The sequence below is a fragment of the Leopardus geoffroyi genome, chromosome D2 (assembly GCF_018350155.1).
Source record: "Leopardus geoffroyi isolate Oge1 chromosome D2, O.geoffroyi_Oge1_pat1.0, whole genome shotgun sequence".
Lineage (NCBI taxonomy): Eukaryota > Metazoa > Chordata > Mammalia > Carnivora > Felidae > Leopardus > Leopardus geoffroyi.
In genome coordinates, this window is record NC_059334.1 from 44,637,727 (window position 1) to 44,656,875 (window position 19,149).

The window sequence follows — 19,149 nt, forward strand, 5'->3', positions numbered from 1 at the left end:
CATGGGGACTTGGTCCTCCAACTCTTTCCAACCATTGACCCCACAGGTCATCACATCCTCATAACAATAGCACTTGACACCAATGTTCTCTCCCTCCCCTCAGAAATGGTTTTTTTCATTTGACTTCCAGGTAAAGAAACCATAGTTACTAATCATATTAATATTCACATTAAATTTAAATCATCTAAGCACTGCAATTAAAAGGCCAAGTGTTACAACAGATAAAATAGCAATATCAAAGTATGAGTGGCTTTCAAGAAACATGCTATATTTTAAGCACAAGGAAACGAGTAGGTTAAAAGTAAAAGAATGGAAAAAGATATATTAGGCTAACACTAGTCAAAATAGATCTGTAATAGCTGCAGTAATATCAAATTATATTTCAGAGTGGAGAACATTTCAGAGCAGAAGGATAAAGAAGGTCATTTTGTAATGATAACAGATCAATTAATCAACAGGACATAAAATCCTAAACATTTATGCCTCTTGTAACGAAGCTTAAAAATACATTAAACAACAACGGATAAAACTACAAGGAGAACAGACAAACTCACAATTAAAGTTGAATATTTTGATACTCCCCTCTCAATAAATGATAGAACAAATAGACAAAAAGTCATCAAGGATACAGAAGACATAAACAACCCTATCAACTAAATTGACCTAATTGACATTTATAGAACATTCCACACAACAACAATAGATTACACATCTTTTTCAAGTGCACATAAAACATTTATCAAGACAGAAAATGTACTGGACTATCAAATAAGTCTCAATAAATTTTAAAAGGTGTAAGTATGAGAAACTATATTCTTTGACCACAGTGGAACTGAATTAAAAATCAATAAGAGAAAAATCCTTTAAAAATCCCCAAATATTTGGAAACTAAATAACACACTTCTAAACAACCCATGAGTCAAAGAAGAAATCAAAGGGTAATATAGAAAGTATTTTAAACTGAATAACAGTGAAAACACAACATAGCAAACTTTGGGGGATGCCATTAAGTCACTTGAGGGGAAGTTTATAGCACTAAAGAAAAAGTTCTCAAATCAATGATCTCAGCTCCCCCCCCCAAGAGAGATATAGATATAGATGGCAAATAGACACATGAAAATATGCTCAGTATCATTAGTTAGTAGGGAAATTAAAATTACAATCATAATGAGGTACCATTACATACCACTATAATGGCTAATATCAAAAACCTGATCAAACCAGCTACTTAACATAATGTGAAGCAATTGGAATTCTCATACCACTTGAAAGATTCTTAAAAAGTTAAACATACATCTACCATATGGCCCAGCAATTCCACTTGTAAATATGTACCCAAGAAAAATGAAAGCATATGTCCATACAAAGGCTTGTACATGAACATCCACAACAGCCTTATTTGTAATCACTAAAAAATCTAGAACAACCCAAATGTCCATCAATGAACAAACAGATACTCAAATTGTGATGAATTCATACATTTGAATACTCCTCAATTAAAAAAAGAACTATTGGTAAACATTGCAATATGGGTGAATCTCAAAATAATTATCTGGATGGAAATAGCCATAGCAAAATAGGAAAAAGAGTACATACTGTGTGATTCCATTTGTATAAAACCCTGGAAAGTAGGAATAATCTGTAAGTGCCAGGAACAGATTAGTAATTGCTTGGGGAGTGGGAGAAGGTGGGGCTGGAGGTGGGATTACCAAGGGGCACTTTGTGGGTCACGGACATGTTCACTATCTTCATTGTGGTAAGAGTTCATGGGTGACTCATATGTCAAATGTAAATTGTACACTTAAATATATGCATTTACTGTACATGAATTAAACCTCAATAAAGTTGTAAAATTTAAGTGAAAAAATAGATGAAGAAAGGAATGCTCAAAACAACAGTGCTGGGCGCTTGGGTGGCTCAGTTGGTTAAGTGACCGACTTGGGCTCAGGTCATGATCTCATGGTTCATGAGTTCAAAAGCCCTGAACCGGGCTCTCTACTCTCAGCAAGGAGCCTGCTTCAGATTTTCTGCCCCCGCTCTCTCTGCCCATCCCCTGTGCACGCTCTCTCACCCTCTCTCAAAAATAAATAAACATGAAAAAAAAAAAGTGCTTGCATCTGTAATGTCTGATAGATCCGCTGGGGCTTCAGAGGTGGATAGGATGTGGCCCCTGTCCTCAAGGGCTCCTCGGTGGGGCTGAGGAGAGAAACAAGCGACCCAATTACAACAAACATAATTGGTTTTGAGTGTTCCTAAATTAAATTTGTAGACAGTAAATGGTACAGGGACTTCATATCCAAGCAGAATTGGAATCTTCAAAATGAAAGGAAGAAAAAAATTAAATCTTCTCTCGACCTTTCTCTGTGTCCCAAATAGAGATTTCTTAAAGCTATTTGATTCCACGTTCATATCATGGTCTTTCTTCTTGCTTTCTTCAACTAGTGTATTAGCATTTCTTTCCCCCTCATTATTCATGTATAGCCTCATCTCATTTTCATTTATTTTAACTCAGCATGTGTTTGTGGGTGGGGAAGATTTGGAAGTCTGGACTAACGTTTTTTCTGAACTGCTGACAGAAATGCCCTCTGGGGCAAGCCGACGTCTGCACCCAGGGATCTTCATAGAGTATGTGTTGGTGGCAAACCAGTGAAAGTAATAAGGTGGGGGCTGAGGCCTGAGGGGCCACAACACAACAGCATTCTGGGCAGAGGCTCGCTGAAGAGGTCCAGACCCTAGGATGACCCTGTGCTTGGGGTGGTGATCGCTTAGGATACACTCAGAGCAGCCCTGTAAGATAAGAGGTGGTTGGAACTAAGACCAGAGAGGGCTCTGAGGTCAGCACATGAGCAACCTCATGAGTCATGTGGAAGAATGTGCACTGTAGCCTCCGGGTCCTGACACTCCACCACCTGCCAACAACCTATTCAAGAGCAGAGGGGAGCACACTGAGAGAAAATGCACGAGTGCAACTGGAACAAATGCACGTGACAGTGTGCACGGCCCCATCCTTGGAAAGCACAGCCGGCTTCAGAGACCGAAGATGCCTGTAGGAGACACCCATTTCTCACTCTTTAACTCTAACTTAGCCACCCTCTTTGATCACAGAATCCTTTTTCCACAAAGCACCTACAAATTAGCAGAACATATGCTCCCAAATGCAATTTGGAGACTGCTGTAGGAAGCCCAGCCAGCACTTCCCCTGCCCTTCTCCCTGGCTGCTCTGCCATCGGCTAATGGCTTGGACTGGGGCTGAAGGGAGCATGCGTGTGCCTCAGAGGAAGAGCTTGTGTCCCACGGGACTCATAAGTGCAGGGAAAGGGGATGCCGAGAGCAGGGGGTGCTGACAGCTGTAGCTCATAGAGCAAAATGACAGCTTTCTAAGTCCATGAAAGATAGGGACAGTTATAAATGTTCTTCTTCCACATGTAGGCAATTAGACAAGCAGAGTCAAGGTGAGGAAGCAGGAGGCCGGCCAGCAGCAGGAGCCTTAGTGCACACAAATTCTCTGTGTGTGACTCCCTTGTGCTGGGAACTCTAGGCAGCCTGACAGAAAGGAGGTCCACTTACAGGCTGTTCAGGGAATCAGGCACATGCATCATAGTTGCATGCACAGGGAATCAGGCACAGAGCATCATAGTTGGGGCAAGGAGTGTACGACAGTAAGACAATGAATAACTCTAATGGGGAAATCCAGGAAGACTTTTTGGCAAAGGAGATGTTTAGCAGACCCCTGCTGGAATGTAAGACCTTGGCAATCAGACATTCAGGAAGAGCATGCCAGGTATAAAGGGAGATCCTGGCAAAGGCAGAGCCAGGAAAGGAAAATAAATAGAGAAAACAAGTCACTCCTCTGCTTGCAGGGATGAGTCATGGGAGAGTGAGTAGAAGGGTAAGAAGTACATGAAGGTGTACAGGTGCAGTCAGGGTCATCCTAGACAGGTTCTGAGGCAGGGCCCATGATGTTGGCTTTTCTTCACTGAGTAGGAAGCCAACCAGAGGGGTGGAGACATGGGCCCCTGGGAATGGAACGCTGAGTGAGGGAGCATTGGGGAGAGATGCACTGAGCTGCAAGTGGTCACAAGGCTTCCACGCAGCTGAGTCTAGAAGGCATCTGGACCCCTGGGTCTGGAGCTCAGACACAAGTTCTGAAATGGGCATGGGATGTGGTGGTCATTGATGTCTGCTGGAAATGTGGCAGGGGTGCCTGCCAATTCTGTCTCTTCCACCTACACAGCCCAGAGCCTCACTCACTGAGAAACCTAAGAACAAGGGTTATATATGAGATTCTGAACTGCTTTCTAAACATCTTAAACCATTTCCATCAAAACATGCTTTGGGTGCATGTCTGGAAGAACTACTCTAACAGTCTGAGCTGTTCAGCAACAAACAGAGCACTCCAAGTCTCATCACACTTAGTTCCGGAAGATGCTGAAAATTTTATATATATATATATATATATATATATATATATATATATATATATATATATATTCCATAAAAGAATTTCCTCCAAAAAGTTCCCAAAAGACGGATCCTCATGGAAAGGGCATTCTCTTCTGCATTCAGACTCCACCTGGCATTGAGGACACCTGTCCTGCACACTGGCTCACCTGGGATCTGCTGAAAGCCATATGGAGAAGAGACACTCCAGACCAGCTAGTGAAGAGGTTCTGGAAGCTACCTAGCTCATCCAGAGCCATGTGTGACTGGTCCTCAACTGGCAACTTCTGGCGAATGACCCAGACTAGTCCCCTGCATCCCTAAGCCTCAAGTTTAATTGTTGCCTTTGTCTTTCCTCAAAGGCCTACTGAGAAATGTTCTTCAAAGGAACTTGCTCTATCCTAAGTATATCAACCTGCCTTCAACCAAACCTTATTAGGAACCTACTCTTTGGGGAATGTTTGGGTGGCTCAGTTGGTTAAGTGTCCTAGTCGTGATTTCGGCTCAGGTCATGATCTCACAGTTCATGAATTCAAGCCCCATGTAGGGCTCTGTGCTGACACCGGGGAGACTGCTTGGGATTCTCTCTCTCTCTCTCTCTCTCTCTCTCTCTCTCTCTCTCTCTCCTCTGCCTCACCCAACCTCCCCTCAAGCATATATACATGTGCTATCATTCTCTCTCTCTCTCACTCAAAATAATTAAATAAACTTAAAAAAGAAAAGAACCTACTCTTTGCATAGGGCACTAGGATTCAGTGATTAGCTAAATTCTGACCATGTCTTCTAGGGACTCATGACCTAGTGGCCACCTTGACAACTGGTTCAATTTGCTTTCCACAGGTTCTTTTGAATCCCCCACCCTCCTCCAAACTAACATATACTTTAAATAATCAATGAAAATATAGTTTAGACCCAAAAGTACATCTGCTTGCCAGTGTTCCCGCAGTCAAGCCCAGAGACCTGCAAAATCTAAAAACTATCAGTGAGGCTCACATGCTCACAAGCCTTTCTCTGCATCCAATTACCCCTTCTCCAAATGAAATAGACCTCATGTATACAACACCAATATTCACCAGTGAAGGAGTATGTGTATTAAGAAAACCACCAGATTAAGGAAAAAACAAAACAAAGCAAAATCACGTGCCTTTGAGTGTTTATCTTGAATCCAGGAAAATACATTAAGAAAGTCAGATATAGAGGGAGAAACTAGAAGACACAGCCTGTGAGGAATGAGGGAGCAGGGGCAGAGCCGGGGACCACAGTGCAGGCCTCCTTGGGGGAAAGACATGAGGGGAAGAGGCACCAACCTGAGTTTGTCAAACAAACTGAACTTGCTTCTAAAGAAGTAGGGAGCAGCTCAGGAAATGAGAAGATGGGGCCCCGGTACTATTGCTGAATTCTGGAGACCATGTCAGAACCACCAAATGCCTTCCCCTGCTTCTCTTCTTCCCACTTTATTTTATCCTATCCATCACATACGACAAACAGAAAAGCAACTGGTAAACATTGTCTGTGGCTCTGTATTTAGATAGAGTCTAGAATGATACAACTATCATAAGAATAATAGGACTTTTGTTTCCAGTGGGGCCATTATGTAACAGGAAACAGCAGTTCTGAATATGGCTGGATCCTAAGGGTAAATCTACGTACAATTGAGAGAACAGCTTGCTCATTAACCAAAGGCCACACTGGGACCTAAGGGTCAAAGCTTTATACGACGACATACCTCCAGATCACAGACTTCAAGAATGTACATGAGCTGACACCAAAGCCAAGAGTGTCTCCATAAGTGTGTATCCCTGAGTCCTACCTACTGGTCTCACTGAATCAGACCTTGACCATAGTTTAAGGATCTTTGTCAGGGCCGTATGCATAATAGTGCCATTTGGTAGAAATGGCTTTGTAGTCAGTCTTCATACAGAATCCCAAATGCACCATTTAATCATTGTATGACCTTGGGCAAGTGATTTAACCTCTTGGGCCTGCCCTTTCCCAGCTGTAAAATGGGGATGATAATAACTGTCATATAGGGTTGTTGATGAGGTCTAAGGATGGTCCCAAATATAAAACACTCTGACAAGTGCCTGGCATATAATAGGTGATCAAGAAATGGTAGGTGTTGGAGCGCCTGGGTGGCTCAGTTGGTTAAACTTTGGACTCTTGATTTTAGCTCAGGTCATGATCCCACGGTCATGAGATTGAGCCCTGCATCGGGCTCCAAGCTGACAGTGCAGAGCCTGCTTTGGATCCTCTCTCTAGCCTTCTCTCTGCCCCTCCCCTATGTGTGCTTTCTCTCTCTCTCTCCTTCAAAATAAATAAATAAACTTTAAAAATTAAATAAGTAAGGGGTGCCTGCTAGCTCAGTCGGTTAAGCATCCAACTTCAGCTCATGATCAGGTCACGATCTCGAGGTTTGTAAGTTCGAGCCCCATGTCAGGCTCTATGCTGACAGCTCAGAGCCTGAAGCCTGCTTCAGATTCTGTGTCTTCCTCTCTCTCTGCCCCTCCTGCACTCATGCTGTGTCTGTCTGTCTGTCTCTCTCAAATATAAAAGTAAAAAAAAAAAACAAAAACATAAAAAAATAAAAATAAATAAATAAGAAATGGTAGGTGCTACCCTTTCATTCTCAAGAAGAATAGCCTCCTATAGAAAAGGAAGCCAAGAAAGGAGATCACTTCTGGAGGAGGATACACTTAGCCTGGGGATATTCACATGATGTGTGTCCCAGCCCACAATGTGCTGCTGATGGTCGTGGGGGCATAGCTATCCTCTTGGATGAGGCTGTTCTAGTGTGGCTGACATCTGTCAGCCTGACTACTCCTGGTGACCCTAAGTAAGTCCTGGGGTCCAGCTGCCCCAGCAATGCCCTTGCGGGCACTTCAGCACTAACCATTCTGAAGTCACTCCTAGCCATGAAGAGGGGCTCAGGAGGGACAGAGGACCCTGGAGGTGAGTCAGGATGCAGAGGAGAAAAAAGCATACAGGTTAAAGATGCAAAATCAGAGTGCTTTTTGAAGACTGACAAGAGAGGAACACTGATGATTCAGTTTGGAGGAGTCACCAAAATATTCAAGCCAGCACCAGACATTTGCCTTAAGAGGCACATGAAATGCATCCCTTCTCTGGAACAAAGAAAACCAGACTTTGAAGAACCCATAGAGAAGATGACAAAGCCCAGAGGATCAAAACTTCCCAGGACCAAGGAGGACTCCAGCAGGCTCTGAAGAACGGGGAGGTGGCCAACATGTCCCTTCTAATTAGCAGCACAACCAGCCACAACCCGACATAAATGGACAGTTAATTTGCATTGTCCAACAGGCCCGGGTAGAGCTAATAAGATGTGAATTTATGGAGGAAAGCCATGAAAAGTGGGCCTTGCAAAAGTTACTATCTGATACTACCTGCAAAATTATTAAAATAAGCCACCCAAAACTCTTCCAGCCATAGAGCACTGAGCTGATGAAGAAACACACATCATAAAAGAATAAATTACCTCTATAATAAACCTTGCATCTTCTAGAATGAGGCCATTAGAAATTGATCAGTTAATTTAGGAGAAGCTGAAGGCCAAAGCCCTGATGAAAGCATGCACCAGGAACCGTCTTCCGGAATCAGCTCTGTTAACAGCATGCTGGGGTCACACAGGCTGCCCTGGTGGTGTTTCCTGAATGGGCATGTGGTTAAAGACCACTCACTTGGAATGTCTGCAGTATGGAGGAGGTCAGAGCCAGGAAGGTAAAACAGGTGAAGAGAGGACTGGGCCACAGTGAAAACTTGGTGTTCCCCTTCTTCCCAGCACCCAAAGCAGTGGGGTGGCCTGTCATGGGAGAGACTTCTCATCTACCCGCTTTAAATGGCTACATTGATTCCTGCCCCCGCTAGGTCCAGGGGCGTGTGCACACACGTACACACTCACACACATATACATCCACACTGTCACATACGCTGAAATACATGTTTTCACATACACTCCCACGTGCAGGCACTCATACATACACACATTCACAGTCATGTAACACACAGAACTGCAAACTCCTGCATGAAATGCAGCCTCCTCCATCCCCCCTCACTCCTCTGCCCCACTCCCTCTCCATCCCATCTTTTAACCTGCCCCAATCTCTCCAGCCCCCAACCCCCTGACCAGCTGTCTCTCCTCACTCTGCACATCTAATGCCTGAAACCACTTCTCTTCTGACTTCATGTACTCCAATCTTGACTCTTTCCCTGGTTCTCACCTGCTCCCCTGAGCATCTTGGCAGGTCAGGTCCAACTCTCTGAGACCCTGTGCTGCACGGTGGGGCCCTGGAATTCACTCCAGTATCCCAAGTCAGAATTGGCCCCAACAGCTTCCCACTGAGCTTTCTCAAGGGGCTGGGGGTTCAGTGCAGGCTGCACCCCTTCCCACTCTGGGGCTCTTACCTCATTCACAAAGACCCAGTGGCTGTCCTTGGAAGCGAGATTGGTCTCTACGGCCTGCAGAAAGAAAAAGAAAACAAACATGAATAGAAGCAAGCCAGAAGCTGGTAGACACGCAAGATGATTGCCGAGACGGGGTTTGATAAACATTGTTCTTGGAGATTTTTTTCTTCACAAAACATGCCATCCCCTGAGCTTTCGCTGCCTTAGCTACAAGACGCATCATTTGAACACAGATATCTGATTTCCTGCTGTTTTCCAAGCTCTTATGCACTAGCCCTCAGCAAGGTCGAAGCTCTGGTTCCTACAGGCATCACAGGGCCACCAAAGGTGAGGGCTTTCCTCTCCCCTCTCGAAAAAGTACCTGGAAATGCTTTTCTGACGGGGAGCTTAGGGGAATGATTCTCATGACTGCCAGAGGCTAAAAATGCGAAATCTGGAATGAAGGATTTATGGCAGCTTGTCCAGCTGCAATGAATGACACCTGGGAGAACAGCAGCTCACAGCTGGGGTTCTGAGCTGCCTTCAGGTCTAAAGAACCCATAAAGGACCCATAGAACTGGCTCTTTCTTGCTTCTGGGCAATGGCCCTACTCCCATCATTCTCTCTTCTAGCACTTTGTTCTGTTTCTTTATAGCACGTGCTATTTCTGTGCTTGAATATTAGTGGCTTACTTATTTCGTAGTATCTATCTCTTTCACCAAGTTGGGGTCTCCATGACGACAGGGGCCACATCTTGCGTGGTATCCCAGAACCTTACCCTTTAACTGGCACATAGTGTTCAATATATGAGTGAATATTGCTGTTGAATATGTGAAGAAAGTGGAAGAGGGTGAAAATAAGGGTTCCTTATTTCGTTTCTCATATGTTTTACGGGTGCTTTTATCCTCCTTTAACTGGAAAGCCATCAGACTGAAAGGAGAGAAGGAACTGATCATTGTCAAGCATGTCCTGTGAGAGCTCTCACCGTTAGCATGTGTCAAGTACTTGCTGAGTACCAGGCACTGTGCCAGGCCACCTACGAATGTGGGAGAGAACTATCAGATTGTAGTCCTCTTTTATTTTTACTTTTTTGCGTGTATTTTTGTGATGTAATTTTTATTACTCTTTTTTATTTGAAAAAAACACAGAGAAGTAAAAATGTTCAAAATCATCCCATAACCTTGCCCTCTTTTTAAAAATGTGCTAAATGGGGTGCTTGGGTAGCTCAGTCAGATAAGTGTCCGACTCTTGATTTCAGCTCAGGTCATGATCTCAGGGCTCGTGGGTTTGAGCTCCATGTTAGGCTCCATGCTGGCAGCACAGAGCTTGCTTAGGATTCTCTCTCTCCCGCTCTGTCTGCCCCTCCCCTGCCTCACACGCGCACGCTTTCTCTGTCTCTCTCAAACTTTAAAAAATAAACTTTAAAAGATAAAATAGGGGCGCCTGGGTGGCGCAGTCGGTTAAGCGTCCGACTTCAGCCAGGTCACGATCTCGCGGTCCGTGAGTTCGAGCCCCGTGTCAGGCTCTGGGCTGATGGCTCAGAGCCTGGAGCCTGTTTCCGATTCTGTGTCTCCCTCTCTCTCTGCCCCTCCCCCGTTCATGCTCTGTCTCTCTCTGTCCCAAAAATGAATAAACGTTGAAAAAAAATTAAAAAAAAAAGATAAAATAAAATATGCTAAATGGTGAAATGTCCCATTTACCCCTCCGCATTTATCCTCCAGAGATTGTTTAAGGTGTCCCCTTCTAGAAGGTTGTGGTCACATCCGCAAGTACATATCTATGTACCCATATCAGACAGATGTTTTTATTTAAATGAGATCACGAAATATGCATCAGGTTACAACTATCATTTTTTTACTTATCAATATATCAAGAATATCTTTCCTCATCAGTACACAGAGCTCTGACTCTTTCTCTTTAACCATGAGGCATAGAGGGCTAAAGAACCTGCCTGCACCAGCAACCCAGCTATATGTGGGAGGTACATCATTGCACTGTTTGTGCACGGGCTTCTGTTAAAACTTCATCCACACAAAGAATGGACACGTTTGTTGGCCAGCTCAACGAGCATGTGGAAATAGAGCCTGTGTGAGTGTCCCAGCTCTAGCATCCCAGTCCTTTACAGAAAGCTCCCACAGGACACCAATGGTGGGCACAGGGGTCTTTCTGGGCCATCTGGGGGTTAAAGACACAAACTCCCCTTCTCCAGCCTAGAAGTGAGAGGGTGCCAGCCCCTGTGAAGACAAATTAGGATGGGAGTCTGGACTGGGCTGGAAAGGACTGCCTCCACCAGCTGTCATTTAACCCCTTTGGTCTCAGTTTGTTCATCTATAAGACATATATAATGCTTGCTTCCTCTTGTCTGCCAATATCTTCAGTCCTCAATCTCAAGAAGCAGCAAACACAAAATGGCGTCCATACAAATCCCAAGCCTTTTTCACAAAGCAGAGAAGGGAAGTGGCCATCCCCCACCTTTTGTAGGTTCCATCCTTATTCCTTGATCCATCACATTCTTGGAACCTGGAAGTCTTCTGGAGCCACACAAGTCCTCCTCCTTATGAGCCGTGCCCCCACAAAACTCTCCCCTCCTAGGCTGCTCCATCCCCCACCTCAGGAAGGAGGCTCCAAGTCTTCTCTGTTCTGCCCCTGAAAGAAAGGATCTCCAGAGATACCAAACTCCTGTGGGGCCATGTCCCAAAGATACTTTCTCCCCATTCTACAAGCTCCACAAACCAGGCCCTCTCCCTAGAAGCTATGAAGACTTAAGGGCCAGTTGCCCTCTGAGGAGCCTCAGATCCTCAGAGGAGGTAACTATCAGGGAACTTATAGGTTCCAGAACACTGGAACACTGAACTGAATCTAAAGAGATGTAGGTTAACAAGGCTGCACTCAAAGCCCTGCTCTGGGTTTCCAGGAACAGAAGGGCAACTGGGGAGAGAAGACTTAGAAGAAACACTGCTGGGGCCGGGAGTTGACTACTGGGCTACACCACTTAATGGAGGACACCACAAATTAGACTTGGTCACGGAGTAGGCCAGTGAAAGTATAGGTGTCTTTAGGCACATGAAGAACTGTCATGGGCAAGAGAGACTGGAATTGCTCTTTGCAGCCTCTCAGAGTTTATTTAGGACCAAGGTCTCCAGTAATCTGGGAGGCAGGTATCAACACTATGTAAGACAGAAATTTCTGATTTTCCAAGTAGTTCAAGATGGAATGGGGCTGCCTCAGGAGCAGTGAGGTCTCATCAGGGGAAGTGCCTGAGTGGAAGGTGAACAGCGTGTCCCTGAAAGGTATTTAAGTATCAGCATAGAAGCTGACCATGGGCAAAAGGCAAGACTTAATCACACACTGACATTCCAAAGCAATGATTTTCAAGTCTGGCTGCATGTAGGAATCTCCTAGGGAGCTTTTAAAAGTGAAGACCTTGAGGGGTACCTGGGTGGCTCATTTGGTTAAGCATCTGACTCTTGATTTTGGCTCAGGTCATGATCTCACAGTTTGTGAGTTCAAGCCCAGCATGGGGCTCTGAGCTGACAGCATGGAGCCTACTTGGTAATCTGTCTCCCTCGCCCTTTCCCCCTCCCCCGCTTACTCTCTCTCTCTCTCTCTCTCTCTCTCTCTCTCTCTCTCTCAAATAAAAACCTTTAAATATTTTTAAAAAGATGTATTTTTAACAAATGTAGACTTTGGGGCCCAATTCCTTGGGATCCTAATTCACTGGGAATGGTGATATGCCTGAGTCCTGTGTTATTTCAGAGCTCTGACCCTGACTCTTGGCCTCTGCAGCTGGGAACACTGCTCCAGAATGTTTGGTTCTGTGAATCTGAAGGTACAGGTGCACCTGTGCAGGAGAACAGTCCTCTGTGTACCCACAGAGCCAGCAGTGCAGAGACCTGCCACAGCTGCTGGGACATCCCAGGGAACAGGTGGGACCCTGGCTACCCTCAGGAGTTTTTCCACCTGGTCTCAGACTCATACATGAAATATACTGATGGAGAGAATTGATCAGAAAACACCACAGGACAACTGGCCAACTTTTCTGTCCTACTTTCCTCATCAATTAAGCTCAGCTAATTTGTTAAGCCTCTTTTCCCCACACAGAGATAAATAGCATTTGGCTGTAGCCTTTTCCAGAGGACGAAACTCACCCAGAAGCTGAGCTAGACTGTAAGAAGGAGAAGCTACTGCAGATTTGGAAAGAACACCTCCCCCCCTACCCCCTAGTTACTGGTGAGCTGCCAGCTCTGTGGGAAGAGCCCTAAATGCTCACAGCCCAGTGGGCAGTGCCCCTCACAGCACCACTAATTCCCCGTCTAAGTGCTATCCTTTCCTCTTCCTCCTCAGCCATGTCTGCAGCAGGTGCAGCTGAGTCCTCCCTTCCGTGGCAGGGCCAGCAGGGTAAGGGGGAAGCAGGCAGGCAGAGCATGTTCGAATCCCAGTTCTGGCACTGCTTGGTTGCGGGCTGCTGGCTGAGCTACTCCACCTCCCTGAGCGGCAGCTCCCCGCCTTTAAGGCGTTCGAATGCCAACAGTGCTATCGATGCTCTGCCCACATTCCCCCTGAATCCCATTAGGGTTTTTGAGCACACTGGCTCCCTGTGTGCATTCACGCCCAACGGCAGACACCCGTGGCTCAGGCTGCCGGAACCCTGCACAGCACTCACTGAGCCTGGGAATTTACACCCCTCACCAAGGACAGAGAGTGTCACATATACAAGTCCCAGATGCCCTGTTCCCAGATGGGGACTGCTTCAAGTGTGAGCTCTGCTGGTTACAGAATTTCTCCATGGACTGAGCCAAACTGCCTCATTGCTAGCGCACCAGCTCTGGCTTCCTTCATTTCCCTGCCACATTCCCACTCCCCTGCTGTCTTTCTTTTCTTTTCTTTTCTTTTCTTTTCTTTTCTTTTCTTTCTTTCTTTCTTTTTTTAATTCCCCTGGGAACACTTCTTAATAAATCATTGTCACACAAATCCTCACTCCAGAGTCTGCTTCTGGGAACCCAACCTGAGACACACACCTCCCACCCTGGGGTTATCATGGGAATTCAATGAAATTATGTGAAGCTTCCAGCCCAGAGAGTTGCTCACTACAGATAATGAGTGAACATGAAGGTGTTCTTCATTCCTTCCACTCAAGGCCCCAGCCTGGTCTTTGTTCAATGGTTTCTTGAATGTGTAGACATGTATAGTCTCTCATCTATTCCCTCCTTCACTCAACACACTGTGCCTGCCACACACCAGCTATTGTCCTAACTCTCCTGAATACGGGTATGAGCCAGGAGCCTCGTCCGTGCCATCATGGAGCCAACAGTACCAAGACAACCGACAATAAACACAATGTGGCAAGTGTGATAAGTGCCCTCTCCTCCAGGAATCCACAGACCCTTTAAGGCAGCACAATGTGGGGCCTCCCTTTCACCTCGGCAACGCTGTGAGTCCATTGCTATGAAACACCATCGGCACGGGCAGAGAAGTGTTGAGCTGACTAGACAAACAAAGGGCAGCCCTTCATTCTGTGGGTGGGGAAGGGAGTGGAGCGGGCTATCTGCTCTGGGTGGGTTCTGGTCACTCGTCTCCAGCAAGTAGGGAGGCTACATTCCTACAGCTGGGCTTCTCTGCAGGAGCTGGGCACCAGGACTGTGGGGCAACCCTCAAAATAACACAATGGTAGGCAATTGAGTCCTGCGCAACAGTAGGAGCTCCACCTAGACCCTGTGGGAGGTAGGAACGAGGTCGCAGTGACCCCAAGGAGTCCCCGCAGTGTCACGATGCCTTGACACAGCACCAGCAGCCCTGGTTAAGTTGCTGCTGTGAGTCCCACAAGGCCTGGCCAAACCATCAGTGGCCGACTTCCCAGCTCTTGTGGTCCATCAGTAGATTGGCCAACACAGAACTTTAGAAGAAGAGCTGAGGAGGTGGAACCTTCCAAGGCTCATGCTCACTCCTGTTTGAGCCCCTTTTATTTTTTTTTAAATGTTTATTCATTTATTTTGAGAGAGAGAGAGAGAGAGAGAGAGAGAGAGAGAGAGAATCCCAAGCAGGCTTCGTGCTATCAGCATGGAGCCCAATGCAAGGTTTGATCCTACAACCACAAGGTCATGACCTGAGATGAAATCAAGAGTCAGATGCTAGACCAACTGAGCCATCCAGGTGCCCTGAGCCCCTTTTAAATAGAAGACCCAAAGAGCTTACCACGGCACGTAGCTCATAGAAAGGGCTGGGATGGTGGACACAGGTAGCCAGCAGTGAGGGGCATCACCTACAGAGACAGAGCCAGGTGTCTACACTTGTCCTGACACCCACACACCACCTTCTTGAGAGAAAAGCACACTGTCATAGCTACATGCCTCTTAGGGAAGTGGAAGGCATCTGTCCCTCCCACACCTAGAGAAGAGAAAGCGTCCCCTCGTCCATGAGCAGCAGCCCCTGTCTGAACCTTGCTCCAATCGCATCACCAGAGCTCTCGTATAGGTGATGCAGGACACCAACAGGCCATCCTGCAGGCCCCCTGGAGGTCAGGGGACATTTGAATCCTGTCCTGGCTATTCAGCCACTCTGGTTCCACAGTTTCCATAGAGAAGTAGATACAGACCAAAACCCCCGCTCCCGGCTCCCCAAAGCTCTGGACAGAAAGCAGTCCCTAGTGCTAATGGGAATAGTACATGCAGGGTGGCCCATCTTGGCCACATACAGGTGGAGATCAATTCTAATATCCAAATCCCTCTAAGGAGGTGGAGAAGACAGCAGTTCTGAGGGGCTGGAGGAAGCAACTCCAGTCCAGTACCCTGCCTCTGCCTACAGCCTTTCACACAGGACCAAGTCAGGGCCATTTCCTCCGATCAAGCACCCCACCAGACTCTTCGATACCCACTTCACAACACACACACTTTCCTTTACTCACACGCCCTAATGAGCCAGGCAGCATTCTCATCCCCATCTGTGCGGTGGGGAGCCGGGACCTGGATCTGGTCTCGTAGCTCACACAGGTCCCTGGGCTAGTACCTGGCAGAGACTGGATTTGAACTCGGGTGTCTCAGTCTCCAAATCCTGAGTTCTTTTCCATCAGTCACGCTGCTCCTCAACAGGCCCACATAGCTATCAGAGCAAGAATGTGAGCCTTTGGGACTGTGCCTGGCCCCTGACAATGGGGACAAAATGATCTTTTTTCTCATAACCGAGAAAACGCCGTTAGGAGCGGCAGTGCCTTCCTTCTCCAGGTTAACTTGTTCTCATAAGCCTGAGACCATTATTCTACTTGCATTTCTTAAGTATGAGCCTGTTTCACTTTATCTTGGCCTAAAGGAATAGTAAATGGAGTGGAAAAAAACCTCCACATGGAAGCCTTCCAGCAGCATAGCTGAGGATTTATTTCACAAAGTGCAAATGCCACCGATTATTTATGTATGTGTTAATTGTTGGCCACTCTTCTCTAGGCACCCCCCAACACTGGGAGCCTGAGATAATGAAAACTTGTCAACAATTAGCATCTTTTTAAAACCCCAACTTGTAACATTTCAGAACATTCCCTCCATGGAGCGCACAGCCTGGCATTTTCCCAAGGACAGATAGCGCGCTAACTTTAAAGACCCACTGCTGCCTTTGCAACAACATGCTATTTAGGAACAATTCTCTGTGTGCGATGTCACCCCTCTGGAGCATGAGGGAGTGCGATGCCTCCCATCGGCAAAGAAGGGGAGTAGCTGGCTACAAGACTACGGATGATTCAAGGAGCCCCTTTACAAGGAAATCAGCAAAGCAGCCACCATGTGGCCCAACTTCAGAAGCTATGCCCAGAACCATGAGCAAACCCATAAAGGGCAGCCACTGTTGAACTACTTCTGGTCACTCTGGGCTTTCCAGAGACTTGCCTCCTCAAGAAAAGGGCCCGAGATGCTGGCCCAGCTACTTCTCCTGTTTACCCTAGCCTTGTTTCCAGAACTTCCTGGGGCCTTGCTCTTAATGGAAAACTGCCTTAATGTTCTCCCCAAGTCGATGGCTCTTACTGCTGGCTCCAGCCTTACTCCTAGGTCCTACTGGGGAATCCTGGACTGTATGTGGGTTTCTTTTCTAGTTTCTTCTCCCAGTCTCTTCCCAGGAAACAGCTCCTCCTGACCAAGCAGGAGTTACCTGTTCCCACCTCACCCATCACTCTGCTAGAGCTTTCTTGAAGCTGAGGGCCCTCACCCTTGGTGGAAGCAGGAAACACAGCCACCTGAGCACACAGACAGGCAGCTTAGCCTGTGTGAGTTGTTGGGAAGGTTGGTTGCTGGAGGATGGTGAAGACAAGGCAACTGCACCAGGCTACACAAGGCCATCTGGGGAAAGTGTGACAGAATTAAGCCTGTGTGGCTTCCCAACCCGACTCTGGGGGACACTAAGAGGGCATTTGCTGAGGGAAATCTGAGCCTGCTATTGGGAGTTTGGGGAAGGTGCTGGTTGCAGACTGGGTGCAATTGTTGGCACTTTGTGAACACCCCCCTCTACCCAGACCCTGAATTAAGCCCTCTGCACACAATACTTCAATGAGTCCTCACAACTGCCCACTGAAAGTGGTTTCTGATCTGAACAGAGAGATGGGGAAACTTGCCCAAAGCCTCCCTGCAAGTCAGCATCACAGAGGCACACAACCAGCCCTTCTAGTGTGTCATGCCAACTTGAGGACAAACTCACTCTGGCCACTTCTTGGGGATGTTTCATACAAAAGCAAGAGTCGAGATGGAAGGCAATGCAGATAGTGATGAGGCCCGGATAGGAAATCTGGGAAGCCACAGAGACTTCTGCAAAGTTGGGTCCCGGATTCTACAGTTTCCTGCCACCGCCAATGTCGTGATCCTCCAAACTCCTGGGTCACGTGGTCCTCTGGTCGTACATGGGGAGGAGCCTCCAGTCCCTCACTGAGGGCTAAGGCCTGGTCTAGATACCATGCAGCCCCTTCCCAATATGGCACCTGGCAGACAATGAACTTTGAAAGATGTCCATGGAATCAATGAATGGGTGGATTCACACTCCTGCAATACTTCCCTGGTGCTGAGTACGACAAAAGCCAGGGACATCAATAGGAAGCCCCCAGTACTCAGAAGGGGTACTGACATACAGGTGTTTTTTCCTTTGCATGGTACTGTGTTAACAGAAACCCATGCATCCAGGACCTGTGTCCTCGTTTTGCACCGTGTGGATATGCACTTGAGTTTTGATTAACACTGTTCTGTGAAAAAAGTACCGCCTGTATTTGAAAATAGCACCCTTTTCCTACACATCTGAGAGAAGGTGAAATGAAACAAAGTGAACTTGAAAGGTGGATAAATACAAGACATGGTGACCTTTGGAAACATGATCACATTTTAGAGTTCTGTATGGGGATATAACTGTTTCTTCATTTGGGCTGAGTGCTGGAACTCCTGATGTAAGCTCCCTTATATCCTGCTTAACAACATAGTAAGTTCTGGAGTAGTCTGGTCAATCAAATGGCATTTTAAAAGACAGCCCTGTAATGTAGTTTGGTCAATCAGCTGGCATTTTAAAAGACAGCACTGTAACACTGAAGAAAGGATACTCATTGTTAGGTTTTTTGGGTTTTTTTGTATCGTTGTTGTTGTTGTTGTTTGTTTTTTACACTGGCTTTGATCTCAGAAAAACTATTATGTTGCTATTGAAAAAAAAAAGCAAGCAAGCAAACATAATTGACTAAACACATGTAAAAATCTGATAGATCTGGACAATTTCTCGTCGATCATTAGACCTCCCTGGCCTTCGTCTTCACTGTTTACCAAGTTTGAGATAAACAGCTCTTTCAAACCGCCTTCCCACTCTGTGTGGAGGGCAGAAGTGCCAGCTCACAGCCTCCGGGGATGAAGATTCATTACAGATCATTTGTGGATCCTTCAGATGAAATAGAGACAGGTTCCAGGGCTGTGCTGGAAGTGCAATTTACTGTAATAAAAAGTGAGAATATGCTACATGTGGACAATTTACGAGGAAACGTTAATATCAGCAGAAAAATGAAATGGAGTCTGCTCACAGGCACGACCTGCTTAATAAGAGCAACTTGGAGAAAGTAAAGCCAGGTGCTGCCGATAAGTAGCAACTGATGGATACTCGGATTTTAATAAATGGTCCATAATTTCCCCGCCATCTGGAGGGCACAGACGCCAAATAAGACCCTCCCGTGTTCGACTCTCACAGACACCCAGGCTCTGTCCTGATGGGAGGGCAACGGGAGCCGGCTTTTCTATCGGATCTTGTCTCACAGAGAAGGGCATTCCCGCCATTGGCCGCATGGCCACGACCGCACAATTCCTTTTGAGGACGGAG

At 46.4% G+C, this 19,149-nt stretch overlaps 1 protein-coding gene across 5 annotated transcripts in view; it reads right to left on the reverse strand.

Moving 5' to 3' along the window:
- Nucleotides 1–19,149, reverse strand: part of GRID1 (glutamate ionotropic receptor delta type subunit 1) — a 701,884-nt gene that overhangs the window by 252,347 nt on the left and 430,388 nt on the right. For all 5 annotated transcript variants that reach the window (XM_045437900.1, XM_045437898.1, XM_045437899.1 and 2 more), the window contains one exon: nt 8,860–8,913. In XM_045437900.1, the coding sequence (XP_045293856.1) occupies nt 8,860–8,913 (54 nt within the window). The remainder of the gene's footprint in view (nt 1–8,859; nt 8,914–19,149) is intronic.